Here is an 18,008-nt window from a genome sequence, read left to right as displayed (position 1 = left end):
TCTCAGAAGTTTACTGCCTGTATGTACCAGACAGGAGCATGGCAGGGTTCAAAAGGCCAGCTCCTGCCGTAATCAGGGAACCCCAGTCCCAGCACTACCCACAACCTGCTCGAGATCTCTCTCTAGATCTCTATTATAATTGTCCGGAAAATTATATATATTTCCAGACAACCCCTTTAACTAGTGAGAACTTACATGATCAAAACAAATTGTAAGCAGACAGGAAATCTGGTGCTCAAGATAGACAGGCCATGATCATCAGATATAAGGTTGCTTAATTTGTGTTATTTTGTGAGGTGCCTGGCCATACAACTGAATTTCTAGGGCCACTTGGAAACCCCCCTGGGTATGGGCAAAGAGCTGCTGATAAAAATAATTTTTTGTTGGATTCAGCTATCAATTACAAGGATGACCATTCATCTAGATCAGGCCTGCACAACATGCGGCTGTACGGGAGACGCAGCTCCCTTCTTCCTACATCCAAACGTATTTGCATCTTTCAGAAGTGAATACATTTGAACACTACAGCAAAAGCAGGACACGTCAGTCCCGGCCCCGATGCGCAGCAGCATGATGAGGTCAACATGCTGCTGCTGCCGGAGCCACACAGCCCAACTAGACGTTGGGCACCGGTAAGCGCTCCATGGAAGAGCTGAAAAATGTGCTTTCATTTTAGATGGGGCCAGGGGGAGGAACGGTTGGATTTACTGCGAGGGCAAAAGAGGACACTATGGGGCAAGTGGCAGATTGTGAAAGGGGGCAGTGGTGACAATATGCAGAGACGCATTGTGGGAGAGATATGGAAAGGGGCAGTTTGGGGTGATATTATGGAGAGGGGCTGTTGAGTGGGTATTTTTATGTAGAGGGGCATTGTGGGGGTATATTTTGAAGAGGGGCAGTGTGGGGGATATTAGAGAGGGGTAGTATGGGGGGAATTTTTTGTGCAGGAAGCACAATGAGGGGCAATTATTTATTCAGGGGCACATCACAGGATATATTTATGGGGCAGGATGATACTTTTACAGGCACCGTGTCGGGATGTGCAGCTGAAGACAGAGATGAGGGAAGTCCACAAAGACGAGCTTTGGGCATGAAATCTCATCATGGCTTCATGACAAAATGGAGAAGAATAATGACTTCAATTAAAACAGGTCATCTATAAAAGGTACCTGGATGTAAACATTTGGGATACTGCCTGCGCCTCATCAGTACTGTGGCTCCTGTATGAGTCGCAGTCTGATAATGACTGGTAACAGCAACACCCAGCATCTTGTCATCATTGGTTAAGGACATACTGGGAATTGTAGGTTCATGACGGTGCTTCTGGCGCTGCCTTCATGTACCGATAGTGGTTCTCGTATTAACGGTGGTTCCGGCACTGCATTTATGTACTGATGGTGGTTCTCGTGCAAATGGGGGTTCTGATTTGTACACATGTAGCAATCCAGAATATGCTTCATGGCTATGTTAAAACATAAAAATCATCAAAACTTAGATTTGAAATGATGAAAATAATTTGGTTGGTTTTTGCTCCAAAAACTCAGTTTAAGTTAGCGTGTGTTCACACCGATTAATTTTTTTTTAGCAGAAACTCTACAACTCCTCAAAACTTGATATATTAATGTACTAATGGTACCTGCCCGCACGCAACCTTCGATCCTCTCAAGATCTCCTTCTCTACTCCCCACAACCGCATACAAGACTTCTCCCGCGCTTCCCCCATACTCTGGAACTCTCTGCCGCAACACATCAGACTCTCACCAACAACGGAAACCTTCAAGAAGAACCTGAAGACCCACCTGTACTGACAAGCCTACAGCCTGCAATGATCCTCGGTCTACTGAATCACCGCACAACCAGCTCTGCCCTCTCCTAGTGTATCCTCACCCATCCCTGTAGACTGTGAGCCCTCGCGGGCAGGGTCCTGTCTCCTTCTGTACTTGTGTGTCCCTTGTCTTACACATGTTTATTGTACTTGTCTATAATTTTTCCTTTTCTTATGTAAAGTGCCATGGAATAAATGGCGCTATATAATTGAATAATAGTAATAATGTTGGTTCTGGTGAAGTATTCGTGTATTTACCTCTTTAAATTTTATTGTGGCCCTTGGAATTGGTTCGTTATGACAATGGGGCCCTTGAACCAAGAAAATGTTGTGCAAACCTTGATCTAAATGGCCACCTTGTAATACTGTCTTCCAGTATGATCTGCTGATGACCACTTTGTTTCAAAAAATAAGGCTGCAGTGGTTGAATCTTCCCCGTCATTTCAAGAGATTTTTTGCAATAAAACAAGCCCTCTACTCAGTTAGCAACCCATGGTGTAAAAAGAAACAAAGTTTTTGCAGAAATGCCGGGTTCGGTTTCTGATATTGTTAACGCTTCATTATGTGCATTTTTATTTTAGTGCTCTAGGACATATAGTCAGTACACGTACGAGATCAGAGTCAGGAACATGGCTGGATTCAACAGCCCAGCAGACATAGAATGGTACCAATACCCACCACCCTCGCCAGGCCCTGAGCCATTTTTCAGCTGCAGCTCTGGCCTTTGTTGACAGACAGCACTGAAGTCACAATTACAGAGCGTTATGACTAATGCAGCCAGCCATTTAGCTCAGTGATGATACCAAAGTAGACCGCATGAACTGCTGAGTCCAGTGATACGGCGCAGTAGTGATACCATGACTAGTGCATGTGCTGGCTGCAACCAGTCAATGAAGACTGTGGGCGATTGCAAAAAAGGTAGTGCTAGACCTGGGGAGAGCAAGTAAGTATTGCAGTTTTTATTCTCCATGTCTTTAAACCTGCAATAAAAAAGGAAAATATTCCCAGACATCACTTAAAGGCTCACTAAAAAGATGACAAATAACCAGCTTTCTTCTAGATTACTTACTGTTGTAAGAAACCCCCACAGTCTTGAGAACGGGAACTGACTTTTTTTTTTTCAATCTGCAGACTGACCGTACAAAAATATTTTTCTGTATCACATCTAGATTTTTATTTCATCATAAAAATTACCATTGAAAGTTAACTGCACACACAGGGAGACAGCAGCCGAACATATCAACCACCTTCATGGGAAGGTCCAAACTGCTAGATGACTTGTGAAGACAGACTCCTAGGTCAGCTGAACCTAAAACAAAGAGTTCTGGTTATAACACGTCTACAGTCTGTACAAACATGGCTGCTTTTTATTAATGATATCTGGTATTACTGTACCCTAACAATAGGATGTACTGTACGGTTTGTAGAAGAAAGCAGACATTTCTCTAATATTGGGGCACTTTTAGGGTAAGCGCAAACGTTACGAATTCGTCTGCGGATCCGCAGCGGATTTGGCCCTGCGGATCTGCAGCAGTTTTCCATGGGAGGTACAGTACCATGTTATGCTATGGAAAACAAAAACCGCTGTGCACATGCTGCGGAAAAATCTGCACGGAAACGCAGTGGCTTATTTTCCGCAGCATGTCAATTCTTTGTGCGGATTACGCAGCGTTTTTACACCTATTCTATTATAGGAATCCGCAGGTGTAAAAACGCAGGCGAAATTCACAGGGAATCCGCAAGCATTTTGACCTGCAGATTCTGTGCAGAAAAATCCGCAGATGAAACCGCAACGTGTGCACGTACCCTTAAAATAAGTTTAATTGCTGAAATCCAAAATGTGTAGTGAAAAGAAAAACACATCTGTGTTGGATTATTTCCCTACCTAGTAATATAGGATAGTCTTCAGCTTCCAGCCAAGGAGTGCAGATTTGTATGTTCTCCAGTTGTAACTCATTAATCAGATTACAGTAGTATTCCTTCAGGGGCCCCTTACCTAGAAATGGCACAGGCACAAAAACACCACTAGAGATGAGTGAATTTTTAAATATTCGGTTCAGATTACGATCGCCGGCGAATATTGTATTTTCAATATTCGCCAAACGCCATTGGATTCAATGGTAGCAGAGATGAGCGAGTATGTTCTAAAATGAGCGTCAAACGTAAACTTGGCACAAATTTGGTACCAATATGGCAAATTTGGATTTGGCGACCAGTTTCCGACCATATTTGCCCATCTCTAAACATCACCAGTACTTACACACTAGATTTCCTTTCAAAAGGATATTAAAGCGAACCGGCCACCACCTTTCAGGCCTGATATACAGCATTCTACAATGCTGTATATCAGCCCCCAAGCCGACCTGTAAGAGAAGAAAAAAGAAAAAAAAAAAACCTTTCATTATACTTACTTGCTGTTTAACCCGGTCCGAGGGGTGTCGCTTTCTTGGTCTGGCACCTCCCATCTTCTTACAATTGCCGCCCTCCTTCTTGCTTCATGTGGATGATGAGTTCCTACATGATCCACAGTTTCCCCGGCATCACGCTCCTGCCAGGCGTACTTATCTGCCCTGATGAGGGCACAGCAAAGTACTGCAGTGTGCAGGTGCTGGGAAAGGTCAAAGAGCCCGGGTGCATGTGCACTGCAGTACTTTACTCTGCCCTGGTCAGGGCAGACAAGTACGCCTGTGCAGGAACGCGATGTCAGCAAAACTGTGTGGATGACGCAGGGATGAGTCATCCACACAAAGCAAGAAGGTGGACGGCGAGAGACCAAGACCACAGAGACCCATCGGACCGGACCGCCGTGCAGGTGAGTATAATAAAAGGCCTTTTTCCTTGTCTTGGAGGTCGGGCTGGGGGCAGATATACAGCATTAGAGAATCCTGTATATCAGGCCTGAAAGGTGGTGGTGGTATCTCATATCGGTCAAACCTGGTCACAGGTTCCCTTTAAGTATCATGTACACTACCGTTCAAAAGTTTAAGGTCACTTCGAAATTTCCTTATTTTTTAAAGAAAAACAGTTTTTTCCAATGAAGCCAACATTAAATGATTCAGAAATACACTCAATACATTGTTAATACGGTAATTGACTATTCTAGCTACAAACATCTGGTTTGTAATGCAATATCTTCACAGGTGTATAGAGGCCCATTTCCAACAAACATCACTCAAGTAAGTGTTCTTATGGTTCTTTGTGTTTGCTAACTGTGTAAGAAGGCTAATGGATGGTTAGAATACTCCTGAAAACCCTTGTGCAAATATGTTAGCACAGCTGAAAACAATTTGGCTGATTAAAGAAGCTGTAAACCTGACCTTCCTTTGAGCTAGTTGAGAATCTGGAGCATTACATTTGTTGGTTCCATTAAACTCTCAAAATGGCCAGAAAAAAAGAACTTTCATGTGAAACTCGAAAGTCTATTCTTGTTCTTAGAAATGAAGGCTATTCCATGCGAGAAATTGCCAAGAAACTGAAGATTTCCTACAACGGTGTGAGCTACTCCCTTCAGAGGAGAGCACAAACAGGCTTTCTCCAGAGTAGAAAGAGAATTGGGAGGCCCCGCTGCACAACCGAGCAACAAGACACATACATTAGAGTCTGTAGTTTGAGAAATCGACGCCTCACAGGTTCTCAACTGGCAGCTTCATTAAATAGTACACTCAACGCCATTGTCAACGTCTACAGTGAAGAGGCGACTACGGGATGCTGGCCTTCAGGGCAGAGTGGCAAAGAAAAAGCCATATCTGAGACTGGCTAATAAAAGGAAAAGATTAATATGGGCAAAAGAACACAGACATTGGACAGAGGAAGATTGGTAAAAAGTGTTATGGTCAGACAAATCAAAGTTTGAGGTGTTTGGATCACACAGAAGAACATTTGTGAGACACAGAACTGAAAAGATGCTGGAAGAGTGCCTGACACCATCTGTCAAGTATGGTGGAGGTAATGTGATGGTCTGGGGCTGCTTTGGTGCTGTTAAAGTGGGAGATTTGTACAAGGTAAAAGGGATTTTGAATAAGGAAGGCTATCACTCTATTTTGCAGCGCCATGCCATACCCTGTGGACAGCGCTTGATTGGAGCCAATTTCATCCTACAACAGGACAATGACCAAAGCACACCTCCAAATTATGCAAGAACTATTTAGGGAAGAAGCAGGCAGCTGATATTCTATCTGTAATGGACTGGCCAGCACAGTCACCAGATCTCAACCCCATTGAGTTGTTGTGGGAGCAGATTGACCGTACGATACACAAGAAGTGCCCATAAAGCCAAACCAACTTGTGGGAAGGGCTTCTCGAAGGGAGCATTCTTTGACGAAAGCAAAGTTCGAAGGAGAAAATTATTATTTCAAATAAAAATCTTTTTTTCAAACCTTGTCAACGTCTGGACTAGATTCTAAGTTCATTTGGCAACTCATTAGATTAATAAAAGTATGAGTTTTCATGGAAAACACAAAATTGTCTGGGTGACCCCAAACTTTTGAACGGTAGTGTAATATGGTCTATTGTTGGACAACATGCAGTGAGGCAAATCAATAAAAGCTGATGCATTACAGTTCGTTCACATATGACTATTTTTGGTGCAAGTGCTGACCATAAAAACAGACAGTACTTGGATCAATGTTATTCAATGGGGCAGTGCAAATCAGCAATTTTCTTTTTTCACTGACCGAATCTGCGTGAAAGGGAATAAGAAAAAAAAAAAAATGCTGGAAACACTGTACTGCACTAGTGTGCTTTCACATTGTGTTCAGGCACCCATTAAGTGGCCCCTTCAGGGCTTACATCCAAAGCACCCGCAAAACGGGATTTGGACATATGTGCTGACAGAGAAAACATGCGTCCTGCTGTGCATCATTTTTGGGCGTGTAGTAGACTGCGTCAGGGTGTCCGCCTCCAGCAGGGGTATATATGTGACAATGATTCAAGGCAGGGCGCACATTTGCTCTGTCGGCACCATTCAAGTCTAAGACCTCGTTGGCGCATACGTCAAAATCCCGTTTTGCGGGGGGTACGGACGTAAGCCCCAACTGGGCCACTGAACAGGTGACTGATTGCAATGTGAAGTAAAAGCCAGAAAAAAATTGCCAGGAATGGAGTTGATGTCTTCAGAAGGGGCACACTGGATCATAGAAGCAGACCAATAAGTTGTAGAATATTTGTTTAAGGCACATTTTTAAAGTATAACATTTTCCACCTGGACAACCCCATCAACTTATAATCTATACTGTATGGTGACACCAATAAGAACAAATCTCAAAATACAATGACAAAATGGTCATTTTTATTAACCATTTTTTTTTTTTTTTAACTATAAATATATTTCTGAAGAAAATCAAATTGATTACAGTATGTAAAAATTGTTCCTTTACCTGTTATAACACATACTAAAGAGGGAAGCTTGCATCCATTTATGATAAATGAATCATAATCTAAAGAGAAAGAAAAAAGTACAAATGTAATAATGTGTTAATAAAATATTTGGGTGAATCGATTAGAAAATCCACAATTTGATATAAGAGGAGAAATCAGAAAAAAATTATTCTGCTTACGGCTCTACAATTCAGGTGAACCAAATAGCTCAAACCAGGAGACTGAATATTTGGGATGTTGTTTAACCCATGCTGAGACACCACGCATTTCATAATAATAATACTACAGCACACGTTTAAAGTGCAACATGTCACAAGTGTTGGAAGCTGATCACAGTATTGGAATAAAGCTTTTAAAGGTCCAACTTTACGATTCTGTGTTTTATAAAATATCTTCTATTTATCATGTGTAAAAGAGTCAGGACAAGTTGAGGAAGGGTGGGCATCAATTGCCACATTCTAATCCTGGTTAGGATTCTCTAATAACGCCCCCTGAGTGTTAATGTCACCTTACATACACCAATTCATGGCAGGACCACCAAAAAATCTCATGCATTAGAGTAACAGGCTGACGGTCCTACTATGGAGTGGGGCTGGCAGTCCTGCCATGAAGTGTGGTGTGATTGACCTCCTTTATAGAATCCACTCCATGGTAGGACGACCAGCACAATGCTTTGTCAGGCTTGCCATGAATTAAGAGTGTTAACAAGATTTCAAATACACCCATGGGAGTGCAACTAGAGTTCCCACGTTATGGCAGGATGACAGGCATATTGTTCTTAGGAGTGAGATTTCCAGCAGTCCTGCCATGAAGAATATATGGAACATTTTAAGTCATTCCCAGGGGGTGATATTAAGGAAACCGATCTAGGACTAGAATTTGGAAAGTGATGTTTTTCCTATTTTCTGCTGTTTAAACTGGGGTGCGTCTTATGGTAAGGTGCATCTTACAGTCCAAAAGATGTAATTACCGGTAATGGGATTTTTCAGAACCCATGACAGCAGCACGGAGAAAAGGGATTGGCCCTTCAAGGACAGGATAAAAGGCCGATGCCTCTCCCACACATCAGTTGGATTACAGAGCACGAGAGGACCGCCATATGGTTATTTACAAACAGCATTATACCCCAATACCACATGCTTCCCTTAACCCCTTAACGACCAGGGGTATTTTTGGTTTTACATTTTCATTTTTCCCTCCCCTTCTTTCCAGAGCCATAACTTTTTTATTTTTCCGTTTATATGGCCATGTGAGGGCTTATTTTTTGCAGGACGAGTTGTACTTTTAAATGACATCATTGGTTGTACCATATCGTGTACTCGAAAACGGGAAAAAAATTCCAAGTGCGGTGAAATTGCAAAAAAAAGTGCAATCCCACACTTGTTTTTTGCTTGGCTTTTTTGTTAGGTTCACTAGATGCTAAATCTGACCTGCCATTATGATTCTCCAGGTCATTACGAGTTCATAGACACCAAACATGTCTATGTCCTCTTTTATCTAAGTGGTGAAAAAAAATTCCAAAGTTTGCTTAAAAAAAAAAAAAAAAAATTTGCGCAATTTTCCGAGACCCGTAGCGTCTCCATTTTTCATGATCTGGGGTCGGGTGAGGGCTTATTTTTTCCGTGCCGGACTGACGTTTTTAATGATACCACTTTTGTGCAGATATGTTCTTTTGATCGCCCGTTATTGCATTTTAATTCAATGTCTTGGTGACCAAAAAAACGTAATTCTGGCGTTTTGAATTTTTTTCTCGCTACGCCGTTTAGCGATCGGGTTAATGCTTTTTTTTTTTATTGATAGATCGGGCGATTCTGAACGCGGCAATACCTAATATGTGTATGTGGGATTTTTTTTTTTACTATTTTATTTTGATTGGGGCGAAAGGGCGGTGATTTGAACTTTTAGGTTTTTTTAATTTTTTTTTATTTGTAAACATTTTTTTTTTTTTTTTACTTTTGGCATGCTTCAATAGCCTCCATAGGAGGCTAGAAGCTTGCGCAACCCGATCGGCTCTGCTACATATGGGCGATGAGCAGATCGCCCATATGTAGCAGATTTACTGCAGTGCTTTCAGTGCCGACCACCGGGTGGCGCTGAAAGCCATATGCCTGGAACAACCATAGAGGTCTCATAGAGACCTCTGGTTGTCCAGGCAACATGACGCCGACCCCCGATCACGTGACGGGGGTCGGCGATGAGGTCATTTCCGGCCCGGCGGCCGGAAATGCTATTTAAATGCCCGCTGTCAGCTTTGACAGCGGCATTTAACTAGTTAATAGGCGCGGGCGGACGGCGATTCCACTCACGCCTATTGCGGGCACATGTCAGCTGTTCATAACAGCTGACATGTTCTGGCTTTGATGCGGGCTCAGCGCCGGAGCCCTCATCAAAGCAGGGGAAATGTCTGATGACGGACTGTGTCCGTCATTGGACATTAAGGGGTTAAGCACCAAGTGACCTTACACCAAAAATGAAATAGTGTTTACACATACAAGTGATGGAAAGAAATATAAGGGTGCTGTCATGGGTTCTATAAAATCTGCTTACCAGTAAGTAATGACATCTTTTTCTCTCACCCATAACAGCACCATGGAGAGAACTACAAAAAAATAAGTAATCAGGGAGGGACCACAGCCTGCAGAACCCTTCTTCCAAAAGTGAGATCAGAAGAGAAAGTCAAATGCAGCCTATATTGTCTATAGAAAGTAGATGTCACGATGTGACTGGCCCTGCGTGACACGACCCGATGATCAGTCGGTCACAAAACCAACAAAGACAAACAAGGGGACATCGGGGAAACAATTACAACAGTGGGCCCTGCAATAGGGAACGGGGAAATGGACACCTCCTGCACTCTCCTAAGGAAGTGCCCTGAACTCTCCTGACGTTCCCTATACAGGTTCTTTCAACCTGTCACCGAACAAGATACCTGGGTCCCTCACTAGGGAACTGGCAAGTGCGGACACTGGTCCCACCTCTGTACTAATAAGACACCAAGGAAAATACCAGACAGGGAAAAACAAAACACTTATCTTTCTCTGCCGTCATGCTCCGGACCGCAGAGTAAGGCTGGTTTCACATTTGCGTTAAAACAACGCTGCGCCCTGCGTCGTTAAGCCCCGCCCCGAGCCGGCTCCCTGCCCGCCCCATCCGGGATCACCGCCTACTTTCGCATTTGCACGCATGCGATCCCGGATGGGGCGGGCAGGGAGCCGGCTCGGGGCGGGGCTTAACGACGCAGGGCGCAGCGTTGTTTTAACGCAAATGTGAAACCAGCCTAAGACACCTGAACACAGCTTCCAGCAGAATAACCACTGCTCCAGATAAGCTGTAAACACCCCTGCCCAAGATAGCTCCTCTCTTCAGAACGGTTGTCTTCCAAAGGACCTGTATTACCAACAGTCAGCTGGTGTACCAGGTGACCTTATATAGGAAGGTGGGAGTGATCTCCACCAGCAGACTAACTAAACATGTAGTAACACCAAAAATGTAGTAACACCAGCAGCCACCGGGGGGCAAAAACTGATATTAATCCCCAATGGCCTGAAAGGAAAAAAGTTTATACCAGAGGAGCCCAAACTGATACAGATCGAAAAATGGATTGTGACAGTAGAAGGTGAGGACCATGCTTTACAAATCTGTTCAATGGAGCAGGGTAGAAATCAGGTTAGGGAAAAACCCTCTTAACAGCGACCTCTCAAGTTCCATGCTGTTAAGCTGTTAAATATATGCTGGATACTTGAGGATGCCATACCGGCCCCTGGGACCGAAGATCCGTAACCTTCGATAGCACCCATGGATTGGTGACTGACATCGTCAACCTTGAAAGCCACGGCCTCTTGGGCTAGGGGGGGTGATATCAGGATGACTTCCCCGATTTTCCTCAGCCCTGCTGGAATTCGAAACACTGGTGGAAAGGCATATATGCTAGATCATAATTCCATTTGATCAAAAAAGCATCCAGTACCTGAGGATTCTCCCTGGGATTCAGAGAACAAAACTGTTCCACCTGTTTTGTCTGCTTGCAAATAAGTCTATGTCCGGCAGGCCCCACATCCATAATGTGATGGAAAATTGATTGGTTCTATGCACATTCTCTCTGCTTAAGCCAATTGCGGCTTAAAAAGTCTGCCTTGTGGTTCTCTTTTGCTTTTTGTAAATAGAGCTCTCAGAGAAAGGAGATAGTTTTCTGCCATTTGTCAAGGAATTGGACAGAGTTCCTCCCCCGATGATTTACATTGGTCACTGTTACCAGATTGTCTGTACGGAATCTTACATGGTGACCCTGCAAGGAAAATAGGAGCTTCCTTATGGCATATTCTACCACTAGTAACTCATTCATTTTTGAAGAAAATTACTTTTCTTCTCCTATCCAGACTCCCTAAACCAGATGATCCCATAAATCGACTCCTCATCCCTTGGGGCTTGCATCTGTTGTAATAATCCTAGAAATGTGCTTTACTTAAGGAACTCCTCTGGCTAGATTTTCTATTTTCAACCACCCATGAAGGGAATGGATAGTTATCGGGGATAATGTTGACGTGCTTTCAAGGTAACTTCGTTCCTTAGAATGTCCCACTGCAACTGTCTGGAATGAAACTGGGCCCAAAACACTGCCAGGATACATGAGGTCAGAGAACCCAGCAAGCACAAAGACTTCCTGAGGGACATGGTGGGGATGTTTACTGCCTCCGATACCTGGCTGCATATTTTTTGTATTTTACCCTCTGGAAGACAACATTCACAATTTCTGGAGTCCAGAATGAGACATAAGATTTGCACTTTCAGGGGCTTTAGTCTCGATTTTTTTTTCGATGCAATAGCCAACCTACGTTTTTCAAGGTAGTCCTGATCACATTCAGCTGAACTTGCAGTGATGAACTGAATTGTCTATAATTAGGAAAGACCCAAGGGGTCACCGCAAGTCTGAAGGGAAGGGTTTTGTACTGGAAGTGTTTGATTTATCCTTTTATGGTTAAGGCTACTCTGAGGAATTTCTGGTAGGCCACATGTATCGGCACACGATAATATGCATCTTCTCCTGTTGTACCTTCTTTTCTAAAAGGATCTTCTATAAGCTGGGAAGGGCAAATTAGAAAATCTTTTTTTGCCATCTCCTGCTTTTTGCAAAATGTCATCCAAGACTGGCACAAATCGGTATTCCCCTTCACACGGGATAGGGCATCGCTTTGACTTAGCTTCAATATCCACCAGCCAGCATTTCAACCAGAGAGCTCTACGGGCTGCATTAGAAAGTGGCGCTGATCTAGCTGCCAGATTTGCAGAATTTGCTGATGCGTCAGATAGAAACACTTCAGCTCCCTTCATTAAAGGAATTGTGGCCAAAATACTGCCCCTAACCACCATATTCTTCAGCTAACCTTCCAGAGGATCCAGTCAAACCATTAAAGATCTGTCAGTACATGTTGCTGAAATGGCTAGTTTCAGAGCTTCAGCTGACAATTCCCAAGTACCCTTAGAAAAAGCTGTCCGTCTTCCTTTCCAGGACATCCTTAAATGGAAACTTGTCACCTCATTTTTCGCATATAAGCTGCGGCCACCGCCATTAGGGGCTTATCTACAGCATTCTGTAATGCTGTAGATAAGCCCCCGATGTAACCTGAAAGATAAGAAAAACAAGTTAGATTATACTCACCCGAGGGCGGTCCGGTCTGATGGGTGTCGCAGGTCCAGGTCTGGCGCCGCCAATCTTCATGCGATGACGTCCTCATCCTTGCTTCTGTCGCGGCTCCTGCGCAGGTGTAATTCTCTGCAATGCGCAGGCGCCGGGAAAGGTCAGAGAGAACCAGTGCCTGCGCACTGCAGTACTTTACTCTGCCCTCAACAGGGCAAATCAGTACACCTGCGCAGGAGCCGCGACAGAAGCAAGAAAGAGGACGTCATTGCATGAAGATGGAAGGCGCCGGACCCGGACCCACGACACCCACTGGACCGGACCGCCCCCAGGTGAGTATAATAAAAACTTATTTTTCTTCTCTTTCAGGTTACATCAGGGGCTTCTCTACAGCATTACAGAATGCTGTAGATAAGCCCCTAATGGTGGTGGCCGCAGCTTATACACAAAAAACGAGGTGACAGATTCCCTTTAAGCATCCCCAAATCTTCAAAGGGTAAGTCAATCTTTTGGATACTTTTGAGACAGCTACATGTAATTTCAGACCTTTATCCCAAGATGATGTCTAGGCCTCATCAAAAGGATATTTCCTCCTAAACGAGGAAGGAAAGGAACCTTGTTTCTCGTGGTTTCTTCTGACGAGGGCTTGGACCTTTTCATTACCAGGGAAAGTCTGACGCTTCCTTTGTTCTAGGCCCCCCAAACATGATATCCTAGAGAGATTTGGATTTCGGTTCAACAATACAAATTGTGGATATAACTGCCTTTACTAATTCATCCCTATCTTCTACAGGAAAGCACAGACACCCCCCTGTACAGCCATCCGATGATGAAGTAGAAGAATCCGAAGACATTTCACCATCTGACCTGTCTGATTCGTCCGACTATGGAGATCATCTCCTAGACTTCCTAACTTTCCTACCCCTTTCTTCCTCCCCATGACATAGGAACTTTAGTGAATTCTTGATCTCTGCCCTAATGATGGATTTTCTGAGACAAAGCTAATGGATTCTTCACAAACTGTCTGTTCAATACAGGATTGACAAAAGTCTTTTCTGCCAAGAACAGGGGAAGCCTTTACCCTGTGATTAGACTTCATTATATATACTTCCTAGGGTTTCCCTGACAATAAAATGACAAAGCAAACTCTTTTATAAAGTGAACTTTCATGAAGATCACTTACTGATCAGAAGTTATCAAGGGTATCGGATTCGGAGAAGGAATTATAACACTCGACAGATCCCCTCTAGAGGCTTTGGAAACAGCCATTCTGTCAAGATCCACATTACTGTAGCAGTGGCTTTGCCAACTGGGCCCACTATCACTCCTGGTGCCACACTTCCCACCGGAGCAATTAACAGTAAAGCTGCCACGCGCCACCGCTGATATTGCTGCTGCTACTTCCCAACATGCTCCTGCTGGGGCTCCCGCTGCAGCTCCATTACTGCTGGAGGGACTGCTGGAGCATAGAACCCGCACTTCTGGTGGTCTAACCACGTTTTAAATGTGGGACCTGACAGACACAGTCCATCCCTCCATTGATGCCTCTTACGATCCCGTCCCGGAAGTGAAAAATCACCTCCGGGTTAAATGTCACGCCTGTTTGGTGCGTGCCCTGTGCAGACTAGGGACACATGGTAGACAGCTGACCATCGGAAATGGCACAGTTATTCGCAACTGCACTCCAGTCAAGTCCCCCTTAGCCCACTGGGGCGCTTCCAGGACCCCTGCACCGGCTGAGCAGGCTGGAATCCGCTGCCTGAATCGGCAGAGCAGACCTGGCAAGTCTTCTCAACTTCATCCAGTACAACTGATCCGAACGCAGGTTCTCCAGTCAAGAACAGGAAAACCCAACTGATGCGTGGGAGAGGTACCAGCCTTAAATCTGGTAGCTTTCCTGTCCTTGAGGTGCGGATCCCCTCCCTCTGTGGTGCAGTCATAGGTGAGAGAAAAAAATGTGGTATTTAGGTACTGACAATAATTTTCTCATTCTCACTAACAGGAATGTCTCTAACGTCTCGTTTACACATTGCACTTAAATCGTGTTTTTTTTCTGTCAGAGGTTTGTCTTTAGGTCATGAGAATATCTGAAGACATTGGTCCAGATTTCTTACCTAGTTGTAACTAGTGGAACACATAGCTGCAAAATCAGAAAAAGTAGATGTGGTCTCCAAAGACAACGCTGGTGAAAAATCTAGCCTAAATTAAGAAAAAGGTGCAATTTTTACATAAAGCTACACCCACTTAATTTCTTCACTATTTCATGACAAATCTTACACCTGTTAAGTTTTGTACAAATTACTTCAACTCCTTTTCATACTTAAACTGGTGTAAAATGAATAACCTTAGTGAATTCGGGTCACACTTTCTGGGTTTAGGGTTTCATTGTTAATTAGTGTAATACATCTGGGAAGTGATAGAACAGCAGAGTCGCAGTAAACCCTTCTACAAGTCACAACTGGGTTTTAAGAGAAGAAGTGAAAGTGGAGATCATACAGAACACTACATACGGACCTTGCAGAGCGCTGAGCAATACACTGAAGTCTTCATCCTCTGCAGAGACAGAAGAGTGCATTGGGATAAAGCAGACAGGTAATTACATGCAAACAGCAATACGTACAAAATCAAGGAACCCGTGAATGCTGCAATAAGAGTCCTAGCCTTAGGCAGAACTTAGGCCACAGCCACAGATCTGTTGTACACGTTGTAGCACACAGACGCAACTTTTTTGATCCATACATACATGTTTCTGATCCACCAGACTCCAGAGCATGTCCTATTCTCATACGATACGGTCCAACACCAGGCGTCGGCTCCAGTGCAGGTGACAATAGAGGTTAGGCTGCAGTACCTTGAAACGGCCACTGCACGGTGTAACGAGCCAACAGGTTCCAGCTATGGACACTGGTTACATCTGAGCACCGCAGGAGTTAATAACATGAGATCGGAGGTGGTGTCGAACCCCACAGATCAGCTATTAATGACCTCTCCTAAGGTCCTGAAAAATCTCTCTAGCCTTTATAAAAAGCTTTTTAGGGTCATTAAATTGGTAAATTCACTAATCAAAAGTTAAGCTGTTATTTATAGTCGAAAAGAGGAAACCAGAATACCTGTCCAGCTTGTACTGCTGATCAGTAGGGCAGGTCGTCCCTCACTGAATGTAACAGCACCCGATGTAAGGTTTTTCTCTGTAAATGCAGATCTTTCAATGTGGGCTTCATTGCTCTCTAATCTGGAAAAAATAAAAATACGGGCCTTTTAAAGCATAGTGAACGTGACTTTTCTAGCTGACAGAACTGTTCTGAAAGAGGTTTTCTGCACATACAGATAAAGGGAACCATTCATCACATCCCCCACGGTACTGATCATACAGGGAGAGCAACGTATAAATAATATTTAAGAGGTATGTCTATTGGGCCGGCACACAATGTGCCAACAGCAGCATTATAGGGGGGAATCTGATGTTCGGATCCATTTGATCACTGTTTTTGTTAAGTTCTTGAACGTAAGAAAAATGTGCTTTGAGCATTTTAAGTGTATAGACCAGGAGTGGGCAATTAATTTTTCCGAGGGGCCACGTGAGAGACTGACTAATGTGGAAAGCCGGACCAATGGGCTCAAATTATTTCTGTTCAATTTTAATATTAACATTCATAATTATTTTGTATTAATTGTATCACTCAATATTGAGCAGAATTAAGTATTCAGACATCCCCCTATATACCGACTGAGCGCACACACAGCCCATTGTATAGCATGAGACCCCCCACATAGCCTCCCCATGAGACCCCCCCCCAAGCCCAGCATGAGACCCCCCCCCCCATGGCCTCCCCATGCCCAGCATGAGACCCCCCCCCCCCCATGGCCTCCCCATGCCCAGCATGAGACTCCCCCCCCCCCCACCATGGCCTCCCCATGCCCAGCATGAGACTCCCCCCCCCCCCCCCCCCCATGGCCTCCCCATGCCCAGCATGAGACTCCCCCCCCCCCCCCCCCCCCATGGCCTCCCCATGCCCAGCATGAGACTCCCCCCCCCCCCCCCCCCCCCATGGCCTCCCCATGCCCAGCATGAGACCCCCCCCCCCATGGCCTCCCCATGCCCAGCATGAGACCCCCCCCCCATGGCCTCCCCATGCCCAGCATGAGACCCCCCCCCCCCCATGGCCTCCCCATGCCCAGCATGAGACCCCCCCCCCCCATGGCCTCCCCATGCCCAGCATGAGACCCCCCCCCCCATGCCCAGCATGAGACCCCCCCCCCCCATGCCCAGCATGAGACCCCCCCCCCCCATGCCCAGCATGAGACCCCCCCCCCCCCATGCCCAGCATGAGACCCCCCCCCCCCATGCCCAGCATGAGACCCCCCCCCCCATGCCCAGCATGAGACCCCCCCCCCCCATGCCCAGCATGAGACCCCCCCCCCCCATGCCCAGCATGAGGCCCCCCCCCCCCCATGCCCAGCATGAGACACCCCCCCCCCCATGCCCAGCATGAGACCCCCCCCCCCCCATGCCCAGCATGAGACCCCCCCCCTGGCCTCCCCATGCCCAGCATGAGACCCCCCCCCCCCCCATGGCCTCCCCATGCCCAGCATGAGACCCCCCCCCCCCCCCATGGCCTCCCCATGCCCAGCATGAGACCCCCCCCCCCCCATGGCCTCCCCATGCCCAGCATGAGACCCCCCCCCATGCCCAGCATGAGACCCCCCCCCTGGCCTCCCCATGCCCAGCATGAGACCCCCCCCCCCCCATGGCCTCCCCATGCCCAGCATGAGACCCCCCCCCCCCCCATGGCCTCCCCATGCCCAGCATGAGACCCCCCCCCCCCATGGCCTCCCCATGCCCAGCATGAGACCCCCCCCCCCCCATGGCCTCCCCATGCCCAGCATGAGACACCCCCCCCCCCATGGCCTCCCCATGCCCAGCATGAGACACCCCCCCCCCCATGCCCAGCATGAGACACCCCCCCCCCCATGGCCTCCCCATGCCCAGCATGAGACCCCCCCCCATGGCCTCCCCATGCCCAGCATGACACCCCCCCCATGGCCTCCCCATGCCCAGCATGACACCCCCCCATGGCCTCCCCATGCCCAGCATGAGACCCCCCCCCCATGCCCAGCATGAGACCCCCCCCCCCCAAGCCCAGCATGAGACTCCCCCCCCCCCCCCCATGG

General features: G+C 46.1%; 1 protein-coding gene across 4 annotated transcripts in view; it reads right to left on the bottom strand.

Moving 5' to 3' along the window:
• Positions 1–18,008, bottom strand: part of ALG1 (ALG1 chitobiosyldiphosphodolichol beta-mannosyltransferase) — a 60,703-nt gene that overhangs the window by 10,850 nt on the left and 31,845 nt on the right. For 3 of the 4 annotated variants that reach the window (XM_073542784.1, XM_073542783.1, XM_073542781.1), the window contains exons 7-11: positions 15,947–16,068; positions 15,351–15,389; positions 7,201–7,260; positions 3,711–3,821; positions 3,020–3,134 (exon numbers count right to left, since the gene is read on the bottom strand). In XM_073542784.1, coding sequence (XP_073398885.1) covers positions 3,020–3,134; positions 3,711–3,821; positions 7,201–7,260; positions 15,351–15,389; positions 15,947–16,068 — 447 coding nt within the window. The remainder of the gene's footprint in view (positions 1–3,019; positions 3,135–3,710; positions 3,822–7,200; positions 7,261–15,350; positions 15,390–15,946; positions 16,069–18,008) is intronic. The other variant, XM_073542782.1, reaches the window with a different exon arrangement.

This window comes from Dendrobates tinctorius, unplaced genomic scaffold, assembly GCF_039654945.1.
Source record: "Dendrobates tinctorius isolate UK_male_01 unplaced genomic scaffold, ASM3965494v1 ptg000129l, whole genome shotgun sequence".
Taxonomy (NCBI): domain Eukaryota; kingdom Metazoa; phylum Chordata; class Amphibia; order Anura; family Dendrobatidae; genus Dendrobates; species Dendrobates tinctorius.
The sequence above is the reverse complement of the archived record's forward strand: the minus strand, read 5'-3'. Positions and strand labels throughout refer to the sequence as shown.